This window comes from Cydia splendana, chromosome 10 (assembly GCF_910591565.1).
Source record: "Cydia splendana chromosome 10, ilCydSple1.2, whole genome shotgun sequence".
Taxonomy (NCBI): domain Eukaryota; kingdom Metazoa; phylum Arthropoda; class Insecta; order Lepidoptera; family Tortricidae; genus Cydia; species Cydia splendana.
The window spans coordinates 21,332,448-21,350,916 of NC_085969.1; the positions used below are offsets into that span (position 1 = coordinate 21,332,448).

Sequence of the window (18,469 nt, forward strand, 5' to 3'; positions counted from 1 at the left end):
TACTTACCATTTTATTCAAACCTTAACACTACTTATTTTACTCGGTCTTTGGTTTTTAAAAACTTCGCTAACTGTTTAGTTATTCACTTAAGAGCGCTCTTACAAGAAAAGTCGAAATAATGCAAAATTGATGATACTAGTCGACGAAATTCAGGACTTTGCGCTCATTATTAGAAACAATGAGTACGTGTTCCAGTAAAAGCGTCTTCTTATCTTTATAAATATCGTTGTAAATATTAGAAAAAGGACTTATTAAAATAGTAATGATTTTTTTTCTGATGGTCGTTTCCGAAAAACCCCGTGAAGCACTGAATGGCGAGCTCTTATTTGGAAATGTTGAGAATTTTACTCTGCTAAACCTGGCTATTTTGTATTACTAATACCCTGTACTTTAGGCATATCAAACTATATTTTTCCTACATACCTTTGAGAAAGAGAAAATCAAAGTAAAACGAACTCGATTTTCTCTCCGAAACAAGTGTCAATTCCTACGAAAATCTACTTAATATCGAAGTCATTTTCATACTCAAGCAATCTGCAACGTTTGCTTATACTGTTGGTATACATTAGTGTTTATGAAATTCTACTATAATTTTTTGGCAATTTTTTGAAAACTACTCTATATTACCGATGACGCGCGCTGCGCCAGCTCAGTGCCGCGGCAGTGCTTGTAGAGGCAGGACGTGTGTCGGTCGGCTCCGCACATTTTCAACGGCGACGACGAGGTTTTTTATCATTGTGTGCGGCGGGCGCCGTGTAAAATGCTATACTGTGTGCGTGTAAACCGCAACGAGAGACTTTGATCCTAGCACCGTTTTTATAGTATTATAATTTATAATGGTACAGTTTAATAAACTACCGGACAGGATTAAAAATATTTGAAACGACCTGACATTCTATATGTATTTATTTGACTCAAGATAGTTTGACTCAGGGTCTGATGATGGAGCCGGAAGGTGGTCACCGGTATCAATCAACCATGCAACTAAACCACTACGTGTTTAGGCTCGTTTTATTCATCTCAACAAGATCTTTGACACAAGATAGTACTCAGGGTCTGATGATGGAGCCGGAAGGTGGTCACCGGTACCAATCAACCATGCAACTAAACCACTTCGTGTTTGGGCTCGTTTGATTCGGCTCAACAAGATCTTTGACTTAAGATAGTACTCAGGGTCTGATGATGGAGCCGGAAGGTGGTCACCAGTACCAATCAACAATGCAACTAAACCACTTCGTGTTTAGGCTCGTTTTATTCGTCTCAACAAGATCTTTGACTTAAGATAGTACTCAGGGTCTGATGATGGAGCCGGAAGGTGGTCACCGGTACCAATCAACCATGCAACTAAACCACTTCGTGTTTGGGCTCGTTTGATTCGTCTCAACAAGATCTTTGGCACAAGATAATACTCAGGGTCTGATGATGGAGCCGGAAGGTGGTCACCGGTACCAATCAACCATGCAACTAAGCCACTTCGTGTTTAGGCTCGTTTGATTCGTCTCAACAAGATCTTTGACACAAGATAGTACTCAGGGTCTGATGATGGAGCCGGCAGGTGGTCACCGGTACCAATCAACCATGCCACTAAACCATTTCGTGTTTAGGCTCGTTTTATTCGTTTCTATAAGATCTTTGACACAAGATAGTACTCAGGGTCTGATGTTGGAGCCGGAAGGTGGTCACCGGTACCAATCAACCATGCAACTAAACCACTTCGTGTTTAGGCTCGTTTGATTCGTCTCAACAAGATCTTTGACACAAGTTAGTACTCAGGGTCTGATGATGGAGCTGGACTGTGGCCACGGGTACCAGTCTACCATGTAACTGAACCACTTCGTGTTTGGGCTCGTTTGATTTGTCGCAACAAGATCTTTGACACAAGGTAGTACTGAGGGTCTGATGATGGATCCGGAAGGTGATCACCGGTACCAATCAACCATGCAACTAAACCACTTCGTGTTTGGCTTCGTTCGATTCGTCGCAACAAGATCTTTGACACAAGTTAGTACTCAGGGTCTGATGATGGAGCTGGACTGTGGCCACGGGTACCAGTCTACCATGTAACTGAACCACTTCGTGTTTGGGCTCATTTGATTCGTCGCAATAAGATGTTTGACACAAGATACTACTCAGGGTCTGATGATGGAGCTGATGATGATAGACAGGTACCCGTCGCCACCTTCGCGCTCCATCATCAGACCCTGAGTACTACCTTGTGTCAAAGATCTTGTTGAGATGAATAAAACGTGCCTAAACACGAAATGGTTTAGTTGCATGGTTGATTGGTACCGGTGATCACCTTCCGGCTCCAACATCAGACCTTGAGTACTATCTTGTGTCAAAGATCTTGTTGAAACGAATAAAACGAGCCTAAACACGAAGTGGTTTAGTTGCATGGTTGATTGGTACCGGTGACCACCTTCCAGCTCCATCATCAGACTCTGAGTATCACCTAGTGTCAAAGATCTTGTTGAGACGAATCAAAATCAAACGATCCTAAACACGATGTGGTTTAGTTGCATGGTTGATTGGTAATGGTACCTTCCAGCTCCATCATCAGACCCTGAGTACTGTCTTGTGTCAAAGATCTTGTTGAGACGAATCAAACGAGCCCAAACACGAAGTTGTTTAGTTACATGATAGACTGGTACCCGTGGCCACCTTCCAGCTCCATCATCAGACCCTGTGTATCTTCAGTGTCAAAGATCTTGTTGAGACGAATCAAACGAGCCTAATCATGTTACTACATGGTTGATTGGTATCCGTGACCACCTTAATCATCATCAGATCCTCAGTACCAGTTCGTTTTTAAACCCTCGTTGATACAAACTTTACAACCTATAGGTACCAAATGCAATGACGAAACATGTAAATAAGCGAGTAGGTACCTATAATTTCTTTCGAGTAATATACCTTCATAAGTACAAGTATGGGGCTATTCATAAATTACGTCGTTTCAAATGGGAGGAGTGGGGGGGGGGTCTGGACATCGGATGATGGTAACATGACGTAGGAGGAAACAGATTCATCCGAAGCTTGATTTTTGGATGATTTGAGGGGGGGGGGGGGTCAAAAATCGTCAAAAATAGATGACGTAATTTATGAACAGCCCCTATGTACATTTGCACTGCATTTAGTATTTTCGTACTTACCAAATAACAGTTTTAGAACTTTAAAAGTTAAGTACAGTTAGTGTTGTTATGGTTGATTTCAATATGCTTCGCGAAGGATCAAGAATGTTTAATCCATCATTGTAGTGCGAGTGTGGTAGAAGGGATCGGCGTACTGAGCTCGCACGGCCTGCCGCAGCGCGTAAAATACCTAAACTCGCTCAACGCCGAAATGTAATAGCGCTCTTAAGTATTTGTTAACTCTGCGGATTTAATGAATATTGCTAAAATTAATGTAAAGCTATGTTTATTTACTTTAACAACTAACAAATAATCGTCAAATTTTATATTTTATATTAAAGGAAAAATGGAAAGATTCATCACTTCGGGGCTTTCCAGGCAAGACGCAAACTTGCACACAGTGCAACCTTGGAATACCTGTTGAATATTTAGGTACCTATTGAACATTGCAGTAACGCTCGCATGCGAATCTGCTTGATAATTTTTTTTAAATCGTCAGTATTACAACATAACCTTTTATTACAAAGTCGCCTAATCAAACCTTCAAAACATATCTCCATTAGCTACCACTTAGACTACCCAAATTGATACTGACATGATAATAACATTACGTACAGATCCACAATTAATGTTATTCCCTTTTAATATTTCATAAACTAGTTCGGGGCTCAGATTTAGGGGCGGGGCGAGTGCAAGGGGAGGGTAGCCCCAGCACTGGAGGAGTCACGCGAGTGGCATACGGTGCATATTACGGGGTATTCATACTTAATTGATGCATTGGGGATGGAGCAATCTTGATTGCTGGGTTTTGATACTTGGTCAAGTTTGGAATTTGCTTTTCATATATGCGTGGTGGTCAAAATCGTGGGTTCAAACCTCGGTTGGGCTCTATAGAGTATAGAAAATATCGTACTCGAAAAAAATGCAAGGATATGACTACAAATTCGGTCAGGTCCTTATCATCAAAGAAACAAGATTAAAGAAATTTTCTGAGAATATGTGAATATTGTGAATGGTTGACAGATTAAAATAAGCTTCTATAAGTAAAAATAAAAACTATAAAGAAATCATGGCTGTATTCGCATAGTAACTTACCTTATTGGATATCGATAAAAATAATAAATAGTTTTGATGCTACGATACCGACATACATACGTTTGACACATTACATTTGCACTTTGTCGAAGCAAAATAACCTAGGTAATTGTCACTAAGTGTCACAAATGAAACTAAATTCAACTTTACCCGCAACAAATTCATGTGGCTTGAATTTCTGATTGCTTTAAATCTAATTAGTCCCTCATCAAACAACCAACTAGCAACCACTCACTAATGTATTTCACATTAAAACAGTTTTGAATTAAAATGTCCTTTCAATAAAAAAAACTTACAAAAAACATCTCTACTTATAACCGTCATCTATACAAAATTTAACTTCTATTTTCAAAATCGTTATAAAACCGGTTACGCAACTAAAACAGAAACCAAATTGGTTTTAATGAGATAGACATTAGGGATGTTACCGTCCCATACAAAATTATTCATAGCTACTAAAATACTCGCATTACAATGCGTTTTTTTTCACTAGCACTGGGGATGACGGCCGACAAAAGGGTGGGCCGGGCCAAATAATTGCCAAAACGCTTCGAGAGTCCCATTGTGTTTATTTACAATAGGGTGCACTAAGTGGGGGTAGTTTTTGTAATTGTAACTTGCGGAGCGATCGCCCTTCAATACCAGTTGTAGATCCACCGCCGAGCGACAAACATGTCTCGATCATTCCTAGTTGATACGTTAATCAGTGATACTAAAGACAAGACCAACATGCCTAGTGACAACCCTTACACATTACTGCAGCATATGGACACCAGACCAAAGTTCCTACCGTACCCATACCCGAGCAATTTAAACAATTTGCTGGGCTTGGGTCTGCCGCCGCGGACGCCTGAACTCTTCAGACCTTTCTTAGAGCATCTGAACTTCCGTTATCCTTTAATGCAGCAGCTCCCACAGCCAGAATTATACGAGCGCAGTGAACCAAGACCGTTTTACTTGAAGACTGAAGAGCAGGAACCTATAAACTACGTCAACAGACGGAAGAAGTCAGTGTCACCGTATTTACATCATCCGTACAAGTCTGCGGCAACCTCTCCTTCAAAAAGTCAAGGTCAACGTTCCCCTTCTCTCTCTGGTGACAGCAGAAACGGTACACCAAGTCCGCCGCTTGCGCACCCTGAGGAACTCCTCCCTGGATACTCTAAAGATTTGAAACGTATGCCGTTGAAAGAGGACTCTAGTAAGCGTATCAGGACGGCTTTCACTGGCACGCAACTTTTAGAATTAGAACGCGAGTTTTCCATGAACATGTATCTGTCGAGATTGAGAAGAATCGAGATCGCCTCAAGACTGAAGTTGTCTGAGAAACAAGTGAAGATCTGGTTCCAGAACCGTCGTGTTAAGCTCAAGAAGGAGGAAACCCCGGCCGCTGCCGACGGCAGGGTCAAGAAGTGCTGTTGCTCGAAGGCTTCTTGCAGTTCCAAAACCCAACCGGAGGCGGGTTGTGACAACGACCAAGAACAAATTGACGTAGTCAGTGATAACGATAGTTTTGAAGTTCAAAAGTTAACGCAGTATTCCTAAAAGTTCAATAGTGTTTATTATAACCAGGCTCCAAGTTTTAATTTGTCTTAATCTGATTAGTAAGAACGGGATAATACATAAAATATCTAATAACTGAGGCTTGTAAAGTTTAATGAATTAGGGGATAAGATAATTATGATAATAATGAACAGTTTTATTGACTTGAAGTACAATTTAGCATATTGATCATTCTGCAAAGATGTTATTTGGTAAACAACCCTATTATTATAATTATAAGCATAATTTGAGCCAAGAAGCCGAGGTTGTAACAAAATAATGAAACGTTAATATTAACATAAATTGCTAATTAGGTTGCCAACAAGAAGGATAATTCTGTGAATTAGAAATTAAGGAAAATTGTAGATATTTGTTTGCTTATTGTTAAGAATTGTAAATAATTATTTATGGGAGACGATGTGGAAATATATTTTTGTACCGAATGGAAATTTTGTTAGGCGTAATAAATTTTATATTGAAATATTTGATTTGTTTGATTTCAACACATATTCATAGTCATAGGCATTTTGGAATGTCGATATTATTAGGGGACCAATGTCAAGCCAATGTCATAAGAGGACAAAGAATTTTAAGTCGAGGGAGGAAAATATTTTCATTCCTCGTAACAGCTTTTATTATGGACAAGTTTAAATTAAATAATGCATGGAATTCGTACCAGAGCAAAATTAAATTAATTTATAATTAGGAATGAATTTATAAACTAAGTTAATTAAAAAATTCTGCCGCTAACAAGGTACCTACCAACCTACCAGGCTACCAATGCTAATTTAAAGTATTTTTCCATTTGAGAGTTAAGATGAATTAGCATTCGTTAATAAATTAGAATGTATTCGACTTAGACCAATTTTTTTTGACCCTACTCTAAATTTTTACATACTATAGCGATCCGCCCCGGCTTCGCACAGGTTACACAAAACCTTAACACCGCAAAATTATACACCGTCCTCAAGAATCACTATTATTGATAGGGGAAAACAACATGAAAATCCGTTCCGTAGTTTTTGAGTTTATCGCGAACATACGGACAGACAGACGCGGTGGGGGACTTACTGCCCGATTCGAACATTCATCATCATCATCATCTCAGCCATAAGGCATCCACTGCTGAACATAGGCGTCCCTCTTGGACCTCCATTCGTACCGGTTGGAAGCGACCCGCATCCAGCGTCTTCCGGCGACCTTAACAAGGTCGTCTGTCCACCTTGTGGGTGGATGTCCTACGCTGCGCTTGCTAGTCCGTGGTCTCCACTCGAGCACTTTTCGACCCCATCGGCCATCTTCTCTGCGTGCAATTCGAACATTAGGATACGTCAAATATTAAGTCTAGATACGATAAGGATTAGATGTGTCAGTGTCAAAAGTGACGTTTTTGTTTGAAGAAACTTCACATTTGACACTGACATATCTAATCCATATCGTATCTAGCCGTAATATTTGACGTATCCTAAAGTTCGAATCGGGCCATTAGTTTTATAAGGTATAGTGTCTAATGTCTATCTATTCATTTGAATGAATGAATAAATGAATGAATGAACGTTTATTCACAAGAACATATGGTACAGTACAGTGGATGTTATAAATTTACAATGTTGACCCTTAGTTCTGCCATAAGGCATGTGAAAATTGTTTTTCCATGACATGACAAAGCCATGTATGTGAACATTATCTGCGTGCATGCAAGATCTTAAGTACTAAGCATATTATGCTAATGTAACCCTTAATATCTAAGTAGTAAATGTTGCAAGTCATGCATATTATTATTACATTAACTTTCAAATTACAATTGTCGAATGTCAACGGTTCTATATAGGTATAAAATTATATGGGTAAATACTAAAACTTATAACTAAAATATTCGTCAAGCGTGTAGCGTGCGTTACATAATATGTTTTTGAATGAATTTTAAACTCGGCATCTGGAAGTGACTTAATAGATGCGGGAATATTATTGAAAATTCTGATACATGAACACAGAGAGGTGCCCTATACCGACCCTTTTAAACATTAACAAGGCACCAAGTTAGCACTAATATTAAATCTATTCCATAATGTATGCACACAAAGGGCAATGCAATTTTTACCCTTTTACCAGTTAATGGAAGGCTCACTCCGACATCAAAGCCTAATAAATTGGGAGCCCCAAGACGAAACATCGCAACTCGCTTTTTAGCAATTTTACTAACGATAAAATTGCTTGAAGAGAACATTTTAAATCAAATAGAGGTAATTTAAGTGTAACATCTTTACCCTATATTTAGCTTTAGATTCACTAATGCCTGCCAATTCATTAGTTTTTAGAATTTTAGTTATTCGATCTCTTCACAATATAATAGTTACTGATCTGTCAGTGTCAAAAGTGACGTTTCATTCATTCATTCTTTTAAAATTATGGCTTCAGTCCAGTGGGACTATTTCGCCAGTATCAAGGTATAAGGAGCTATATACGACGACTAAAATTGTACGGTTAGTACAAGACAGTGTACGGTGATTTTATTCGCTCTTTTAAAGCGATAGCTGGACTTTACAAGTAGCACGTGGACTACCGGCCGTTGACTCCAAAATGGTGGTTAAACGCATTTCAAGATTAATTCTTCATTCACTGCACACCACCACATTAGTTTACTGTATAATATTAATAAGCTATCGGTATTACACTTTAAACTATAATTATTAATGACCTAAAAACAAAGCGAAATTTAAATTTTCTATGGGACGATATCCCTTCGCGCCTACATTTTTCAAATTTGCCGCCTTTTCCTACTGACAAGATCTGCTTGACCAAGTATATCAAGATGGCGCTCGAAACGGAAGTCAAAAAGTGACGTTTTTGGTTGAAGAAATTTCACCTTTGACACTGAAAGATCAATATTATATTGGAAACTGATCGAATAACCAAACGAACGTACACTGGCAATATTAGATATTTGAATCATATTATTTAGTTATCGTGCGTCTCGCCCGCGCTAATAGATAAACGGGCAAGTACGAGATAATGCACGATATTTGAACGACATCAGTTAGATGTCAGTCTGATATCAGTGTACGTTAGAATTGGTTTGGCAGTGTCTATCGACTTTCCCTCCTGTAACACCAACAAGTTAATAAAGTGCATTACCAACCCTTGCACGGTGCATGTGCACCCCAAGGGACATTATTAAACTACCTCATACATGTTCCGCACACAAGGGTTGCGCTGTAATCTAATGGAAGTTTGCTAAATGATGCGAATGTTTTTATTTAACTGTTTCGAGTTGATTTGCAGTTTACACGGTGAAAATGAATGTTTGAATCCTTTTTAGATAATTTACTAGTCGAAACATTCTGGACGACCGGTCTGGCCTAGTGGATAGTGACCCTGCCTGTGAAGCCGATGGTCCTGGGTTCGAATCCTGGTAAGGGCATTTATTTGTGTGATGAACACAAGTATTTGTTCCTGAGTCATGGGTGTTTTTCTATGTATACATATAATTATGTATTTATCTATATAAGTATGTCATGTATATCGTCGCCTAGCACCCATAGTACCAAGCTTTGCTTAGTTTGGGGCTAGGTTGACTTGTGTTAGATGTCCCCTAATTTATATACTTATTTATTTATTTATTGAGTTGACTGGCACGGGCACGCTATACCTTGGTATATTATCCAACGAAAAGAGGCGAGGTGATAGCTGAAGTCGCCAATTCAAATCTAGTCTAAGATTTCATCAATGAAGAAGTGATCAAGACTTTCAGTACGGCGGTTCGAACCAGAGTAGTAATTCAGTACCGCTAGTATAAATTTAATTCGATAGCGCGACGTGACATATAATTATGCGTTTGCGTGAAGTATCATTTTGTATAAGATTTTGAGTTTCCAAATCGTCCCGCTTGGCGCGCTGTTCAAAATCCTATACAAAAATAGACATAACGCAAACGAGAACGCCCGTCACGCTATCGGATGAAATGTACACTAGGGATTCAGCTTTTGCGGTTAACACCATAATCTCTGAGATCACCTGGTTTCCTAATTTCTTGAGCCATCATTGAGCTCAGTACGTGTGCACTGTGCAGTGTTATTTGTGCTGTCTTATGTGAATGTAGCTATAATTATGTGAATATGTAGTCACATAATTATAGCTACATGTTTGGGTTTATACTCATATAATGTAGGTAAATATATATTTTTTCCATTAAACAAATTAAATCGTAAATTTACAGTAGCGAGAAAACGTTGACTTTTTCAACATAATTGTGACTTATGCAATTTGTTTTGTACCAACATGTTTGCTTTTGCTGCCATTGCCTTTCGGTGACTGCACAATTTCGTTGGAAAAGTTCAAAAATAAAACCCAGTGGAAAATTATTGTGCCGATAATAATTTACAAACGTTCGGAGAGAAGTCGTTTAAATTCATTTCTGAGTTCCAGATTTTTTATGATGTTCTAATTAAAAGTTTAAAAATAAAATTAATTATGGTGTGTATTCATTTAACGTTTTTTTGTTATTTTTCTATGCCGTCAGCGTTTAAGACAGCAATTGCAGAAGTTGATAGAAGAAATGTGTTTTAACACGGTTGTCCTAGTAACATTCAGTAGAGTACAGGGATGTAGTGCCTAATTATTTTCCATCGTTTTTTGCGGAAACGTACGAACGTGTTTTGATATTTTAGTCAGTCTAGATACAAAAAGTACTGAGGTTGACTGACGTAGCATGACAAATACGAAGGTTTCCGAGAAAATACGATGGAAAACTATTATGCACTACATCTGTACTCATTTTGCAAAGCGACTATGAGAATGGGAAATATAAATTTAAAATGGATACGGTATAACCATAGTAACGAGTGCCAAGAAATAGTCGATTCACTCAATAACGCATTTTAATAGCCAAAAATAAGACTCGCACCGTTTTTTCTCTGGACTCTTTATAAGAGCACTCTTACGTTCCCAGGGTCCATGGACACTAAGGGTTTAAAACCACGATATAATACAGCAGTACAACGCTCTGTCAAATGTGAGTGCCTCTTGAGACCCTTAGGATCGAAGAAAGACCCTTTGGGGACGCCGCGGTTTGAGAAATCAAAATACGAATGGATTTTATAGTTTTATGGAATCTTGGTAACATATAATATTATATAAACGTATTTCGTATTTAATTAAATTAATATATCATTTGTATGTCTTTCCCATCACGGAACAATGGTGTTCCGGACCTTTGGGAGGCGTGCGCGGAGCCGAAGCCAACACGTAGAGGCCCTTTTGACACTTTAATGAAATGTAAGGGGTACACCGAGCGGAGGCTGCCCTTGCCCGTGTCATGGGACGCACGCAGAGGCAGCACCCGCCAGGGTGTAAGGACTATTGAGAGTTGATGGAATCTAAAATGAACTAGGTTATTGGGTGAAAGCGATGGACTAAGAACTGAGCTATGGGGTAAAAAACCGGACGCCTGCCTAATAAAACGGTATGCAATTTTATTTCCGGCAGACGGTGACTCGCCCTCACAAGATGGGCCCCCACAAAAAGCGACATCTAGGATGGCTCAAGGGCAACACCGGTGTGAGCGGCTCAGGGGTGTCGAGAGGTGTGCGCCGCTTTCTACCCAGTGGCTGTTAACAGCCACTGTGCCAACTCGCGTCTTATGCATATTTCACTTCCACCCCTGGAGCTTATAGCTCTAACGACTCCACTCTGGCCGGCCGGCTAAGGCAAGCCAGAGGCAGAGAATCCTGTCCCACCCACCCTCCTTGCGGGTAACAGAACTCCCCAGGAGCACTCGGGTACGTGAGGTCGCTAATCCCCAACAGCTCGCCACAAGCTGCCCTGCGTTGACTGATTGCACTGGTAAAACCAGCGGGCGATGGGGTCGTCACATCCCTACGCCTTTCACATCCCTACGCCTTTGATATTATTATTATTATTCATTTATTTATTAACATAAAAATATACAGCTTATACAAGTACAGTGTCCCACAAAATAGTTTACACAGTTTGACTGTGGGATCGTGTAGTCTCTACTCTCTTATAACAAAATAGTTTACATCCATCATTACTAATAATGCTCAACAATTACTAGACGCGATTTACGAGGTAACTACGCAGCTTTTTACCAAATTTTATTTTATTGGCTTCCTGTCTGATGTCAGAGGGCAGGCTGTTGAGTATGTAGGGAAGGCGTTTATGAAGACATCTATCGCCGTAGTATATACATATTTATTGATAATATAAGTAAGATTTTGCGCGAACTTTTCCCGTTGATATGAATCAGTAGGTATAACAGTTATTTAGCGGGTGTCTATAAAATTAATAATTAGGCATTGTTTTCAAAAATACGATCACATATTTCAAAAATGTATACAACATAAACAAAAAAAACCTAAAACAATACGGGCAATAAATTGAATTGGAATGAGCCGACGGCAAAGGCCGGGATAACGCCAGGAAGATACAGAGGATGACACACTTAAGCAGTTAAACCAGTAACTCAGTGTCAAATTGTACTGGTAACCATGGTAACTCCAGGTTTAACCGGTTAGCCCCGAGTTAGTTGAAAGGCGCAAGTGCATTTTATAAACCAAATACATCTCGCTCCCCATAAACGTATCAGTCACACAATCACGATCAAAACTATTATTTCCATTGTGGTATTCATGTTCCACCAAAACTCGAGTTTGCCTCTTAGCTCCGTTTCTTTTGATCGAGTGTGTTTTATGGTCCCTAATAAAAATCCCTTCATTAGATTGATGTGGTGTTTACTTTTATATAAGTAAGTTGTTTCTGTAATTAAGTATCCGATTGTTTGTTTATTTAAGCAAATTAGTTGGTTTACGAAAAATAAATAACCATACCGTGAAAATAAAGTAATGCCACCATGACTAAATCACAACTAATAGGGTAGGGGATTGTAGTAAAAAAATTTTTTTAAGTATATTAACCAGTAGATAAATAGTAAATACTTATTGGGAAAATCTTACTCAATTCGACCTACAAGCATGTTCTGATTTTAATAACAGGTAACAGGTTTATTAATTAGATATAGATCGGATCTGTCAGTGTCAAAAGTGACATTTCTTGACCAAAAACGTCTTTTTTGACATTGACAGATCAGATCCATTACTAATCGAGATCTTATTCATAACCTGTTATTCAAATACGCCTGCTAGTCCGACGAAACGAGTAACATAAACACTTGAAAATATACACAATTATTAATCAACCATTCACATATTTTGGTGCTTTCTTCGATTTAGTTAATGAGAAATAAGAGTAGGTAGGGATCATTTTAGTACCTACTGTAACTGAAACATTATGAATGCCTGTAGGTCATTCATATAAATGACTGACGGACCGGAGGAACTGAAACTGACGGATCGTTTTTAATATTTAGAAAACCGGCCAAGTGCGAGTCGGACTCGCGTTCCAAGGGTTCCGTACATTAAGTCCGACTCACGCTTGAATGCACATTTCTAATAGGTTTTCCTGTTATCTATAGGTAAAGAACGATTTTGTGTATTTTTTTCAAAATTTTAGACCCAGTAGTTTCGGAGATAAAGGGGGGGAGGGGCGAATGGTCATGTTTTGGCTATTTTCTTAAATAACTTCTAAACTATTCATTTTAAAATTATAAAAATATATACTTGTAATACTTAAAATGAGCTCTTTCATTTGATATGTAACACGATATAATATGTAGTTTGTAATACTTTCTTTTTTAGCTTACTCATTTAACCCCCAGAAGTGACCCTGATGTTTATAATTCCTTTGTTTACGTTACATGACCGTCTTTGGGTTACTAATTTACATATGTGTACCAAATTTCAACTTAATCGGTCCAGTAGCTTCCGACAAAATAGGCTGTGACAGACGGACAGACAGACACACACGAGTGATCCTATAAGGGTTCCGTTTTTTCCTTTTGAGGTACGGAACCCTAAAAAGTACCTGATTGGTCTTGTTACTTATTCCATTTCCCTTTTTTATTTGTTATAACACGAGAAATCAAAGACCAAGTTAATACAGGACGCGTTCCGTGACAATATTAAATATAAAAAGTTACGCTAATGCCTTCAGTAGGTATATGTGATTTTACCTTCCAAAGATTTGCAAAGATGTTAATATGTTTTGTCCAAATCTTGTTACGCGGTGAATAGGATTCCCAAATCAACCGGAAGGATAACCCTATTCCATAGTTACCGAACCCAGAGTCGAACAATAGGATCAACCAGCATAACATGCGACACAACTGACAACCGCCGTGTCGCCGAAATAATTTTTAGCTTGTAAGATTTTTACTACTGTTTGTATGTTAGTTTGTAAGGTATGTATCTATGGGCCTTAGTTGCCTGATAATAAATGATATTTTTTTTTTTATTTTTTTTTTTAATTGTCACCTCGAAAACAGAGAGCCTGCCGCGAAAAACAAAAATAGAAATATTGTCATCCGCTTCTATTCCTTTTATATATATATTCGTGCGATAGAGAGGCACATTACGAAATTTAGATTTTCGTTTTTCACGGCAGACTATCAGACATAATGGAACGCTTATGAAAAGCGTGAGGTCACGCTGTTTTCATTTTGTCTGAGGCATTTTAATTTTAGAAGTTATTTCAGTTGACCTCTTTTACACAACTGCTGCATAAAATACTACACTTAATGACGATCGGTTTCATTAAAAATATGTGTAAGTATTGATGCGTAATAAATTAATAATCACAGTATCAAATACGTGAATTAAACTGTAAAATTAGCCGACCTATTATAAATACATAAACGGGTGAGTTTAAACGTTTCAATTTTATGCGTTAATATTTTTTATGCGGGATTATTGGTAAGCTAGTATGTAATTATGAATTCATAGTAGTTTTACCAGTTACCCGAAAAGTTGGAGTTAATCGACGCGATTCGGAAAATGAATTAGAGATTAACTAGACACGATATAGTAAAGATAATATCTTCACTATTTCATATCTAGTGAATCTCTAATTCATTTCCCGAATCGCGGCACCAGCCACCATAAGGTACCTTTTGCAGTGGAACGTCACATATCTTTACTATTTCATATCTAGTGAGTCTCTAATTCATTTCCCGAATCGAGCCGAATATCAAATACTCGTAGTCATCCCATTTTACTATGCTTTTCACCCAGCGCTCTGAGTGTTGGACTCGCACTCGCCGTCGATTCGGTAACATTTGTAACCTCACCAGGAAGGGATCGCCCTGATCCTAACCCTTTCGGCATCCGGTGCAAATAGCCGAGGGGCTCCGAAATTGCCAGTGACATTAATAGAAAGGAAAAGTGTGTATTCAAAGTCTATTGGTTGTTAAGGTTAGGTTAAGAAGACAGTTGAACAATTTGGTATAACATAATGTAAAGGCGGGAATGCGTGGGGATCGAAGGCAAATAAAACATTTCTAGTAGATCTGTTTGATTTAACGACCGCCACTTTATCTTTTGAGAACTAAATCTACCATGTGACCATTTATAAACTGGGTAAGTATTAGTTTAAAAAAAAAGGAAAATGGAGTTTGTAACAAACATAAATAAGTAAGTCTACCTTTACGGGTGTTTTAAATAAATAAATATTATAGGACATTTTTACACAAATTGACTAAGCGCCACGGTTTTAAGAACAGAGTATGTAGCCAACGTGCAATCGTTTACGCTCCGTAGCGAACGAAACGCAACTGTCACTGTCGCACTAATATGGCAGAGTGGTAGAAAGAGATGACTAAGGGTCTTCCCAGATATGTCGACGCGCATTCGGCAAAATCCGATAGGAAAAAGCTTTATGTCCGCGCAATAAGAGCGAATAAGCCGTCGACGCGTCGGCAGGCGCCGGACGATGCGAGCCTAGCCGAACGACGGCTTTTTCGCTCTTATTGCGCGGACATAAAGCTTTTTCCTGTCGGATTTTGCCGAATGCGTGTCGACATATCTGGGGAGACCCTAAGATACGCTACGGAGTGTTAACGATTGGCACGTTGCTACACGACCAGGGCCCTATTTCACCAACGTGACAGGTCCGACAATTGTCGACATCACTGTTACTGACATCACGGGCCTCCATAGGCTACGGTAACCGCTTACCATCAGACGGGCGGTGTGGTTGTTTGCCACCAACATGTTAATAAAAAAAAACTCCGCTATATCGCCATGTTAACAAGTATTTATTTTGCGAAGCTAATGACAATTGTCACAAGAAATACGACAATTGTCACGAAATTCCGACACAGAACTCATTTGCTGTCAAGAATTACTGAAAGTTCTTTGAAATCTTGTGACAATTGTCATCATTGTCATCATAAACATCGCAAGAGAAATACCTGTTTTTAGCCAATATAATAAAGTTTTTTAAAATAGTACAATGATGGTGACAAACAGGAATACGGCCCGCCCGATGGTAAGCGATAACCGTAGCCCATGGATGCCTGTGACGTCAGCAACTATGAGACTTATCGAATTGTCGCACCTGTCACGTTGGTGAAATAGGGGCCAGGTATTCCTCCATGGCTGTCTACTTCTGACGTCTAATTTGTGGCCACAATAGTTTGAACTACTTTACTCGTCTTCTATTGTTCTATTAATGGCCTCAATATCTATATCAAACAGGTGTCTTTCGCGCACCTTGAGCCTCTTCCATTTAAAAATAAACCCACAATCGATATTCGATACCATTCGTTCCGCCGGCCAAGCGTGACCGTTATAATACTACCCACAAAATTACAAATTTCCCAGCCATTAGGAGTTCCATTAAACTGGCTAATAAAGTAATAATCTTGGTCACTTCCGGTAAAACCGGATGTGCCGCCATTCCGGTGTGATGTGAAATTCATTTAATCCTGGTTTGTCGAGCGTGTAAACTGGCTGTTTTGATGGGAATTTGGTGGTGAAATGATTAGTTTATTTAATGCAGTGGAACCTTGATAATTGGAATCTACTTAATCCATTGGCTCAGTGACCCACAATGAGACTAGGCCTTTGATACAAGACAGCGCCACTTTTCTCAGTCCTCCGCTAGTTCTCGCCATTTGCCTCCACGCGTATGTCGCGTCAATCTAGATAAAGCGGCCAAGTGCGAGTCGGACTCGCCCATGAAGTGTTCCGTAGCAGCAAGTAATATAATAAAATTGCGGTTTACGATTTATGACGTATTAAAAAAAACTACTTACTAAATCTCGTTCAAACCAATTTTCGGTGGAAGTTTGCATGGTAGGTAATGTACATCATATATTTTTTTTAGTTTTATCATTCTCTTATTTTAGAAGCTACAGTCGGGAGGATGGGGGGGGGGGACGAAAAAAAATATTAGAAATCTCAATGTCATTTTTGAAGACCTATCCATAGATAACCCACACGTATGGGTTTGATGAAAAAAAAATTTTTTTGAGTTTTAGTTCTAAGTACGGGGAACCCCCAAATTTTTTTTATTTTTCTATTTTTGTGTGAAAATCTTAATGCGGTTTACAGAATACATCTACATACCAAGTTTCAACAGTCTAGTTCTCATAGTTTCGGAAAAAAGTGGCTGTGACATACGGACGGACAGACAGACAGACAGACAGACATGACGAATCCATAAGGGTTCCGTTTTTTGCCATTTGGCTACGGAAACGTAACAATCTAAAAAAGGCGGAATTCTCGTTGGCACGAAATTAAAAGCCCAAAGCCTATCAGGTCAATTAGAACATACAATATCAAAACGATATCCAAATGATGTCAGTTAGTTATTATTTGCCCGTTCATTTATCTCGCAGTTGTCCGTACATGTATAAGCGCGAGCGAGACGCACGGGCGAATGACAAGTAACTGACATCATTCAGATCGTTTTGATGTCAAGTTTTTGTGCGAATTGGCCTCTCTAATTCGAAATACAACATTGACATTTATCTTGATATTTGTATTATCGAGGTTTCACTGCAGTATATCGCCGTTATTGGATTTAGCAAATACTGCAAACTAGTCCATTGTGATCTCATCACGTACATTAACTAGGCTGATCAATGAATTATACCTATTAGAGTTAGACCAAGCTAAGTAGGCAGCGATTTTGATAGCCCTGGCCCCTACTTCACCACGGTGACAGGTGCGACAATTGTAAAACATCACCGTTGCTGACGTCACAGGCATCCATGGGCTACGGTTACCGCTTAGCATCGGGCGGGCCGTATTCCTGTTTGCCACCATCAATGTATTATTTAAAAAAACTTTATTATATCGGCAAAAAACAGGTATTTCTCTTGCTAAGTTAATGATGATGATGATGACAATTGTCACAAGATTTCAAGGAATTTTCGGTAATTCTTGACAAGATATGAGTTCTGTGTTGGAATTTCGTGACAATTGTCGTGTTTCTTGTTACAATTGTCATTATCTTCGCAAAATAAGTACTTATTTATTGGCAATATAATGGAGTTTTTTTTTTAAATAAAATGTTGGTGGCAAACAAGCACACCGCCCGCCCGATGGTAAGCGGTTACCGTACCCTATGGAGGCCTGTGAAGTCAGTAACAGTGATGTCGACAATTGTCGCACCTGTCACCGTGGTGAAATAGGGGCCAGATAGTGCAAGTGTTATTTAAACTTCAAACTTCTGTGAAATTATTACGTTTAATCTATCTGGCTATCAAAATCGCTCGCTATGAATTCCTCTAATCCGCGAGGGTGCAACAGTATAAAGCGATGATGTTGGTATTATTGGAGCG

General features: G+C 38.9%; 2 protein-coding genes and 1 long non-coding RNA gene across 3 annotated transcripts in view; 2 read left to right on the plus strand and 1 right to left on the minus strand.

Annotated features, from left to right (window-relative positions):
* The window catches only part of LOC134794442 (solute carrier family 22 member 3-like), a 361,574-nt gene that overhangs the window by 143,807 nt on the left and 199,298 nt on the right, over window positions 1–18,469 (plus strand). The window lies entirely within an intron of this gene.
* Window positions 4,472–5,772, plus strand: LOC134794644 (GS homeobox 1-like). The gene has a single exon (XM_063766445.1). The coding sequence runs from the start codon at window positions 4,900–4,902 to the stop codon at window positions 5,770–5,772; it is 873 nt and encodes a 290-aa protein (XP_063622515.1). The 5' UTR covers window positions 4,472–4,899.
* The window catches only part of LOC134794467 (uncharacterized), a 359,568-nt gene continuing 358,161 nt past the window's right edge, over window positions 17,063–18,469 (minus strand). Inside the window, exon 3 of the long non-coding RNA XR_010144672.1 lies at window positions 17,063–17,163. This is a non-coding gene — a long non-coding RNA (uncharacterized LOC134794467). The remainder of the gene's footprint in view (window positions 17,164–18,469) is intronic.

Coding starts and splice junctions, on each gene's coding strand:
- LOC134794644 (XM_063766445.1), top strand. CDS start 4,900: ATGTCTCGATCATTCCTAGTTGATACGTTAATCAGTGATACTAAAGAC.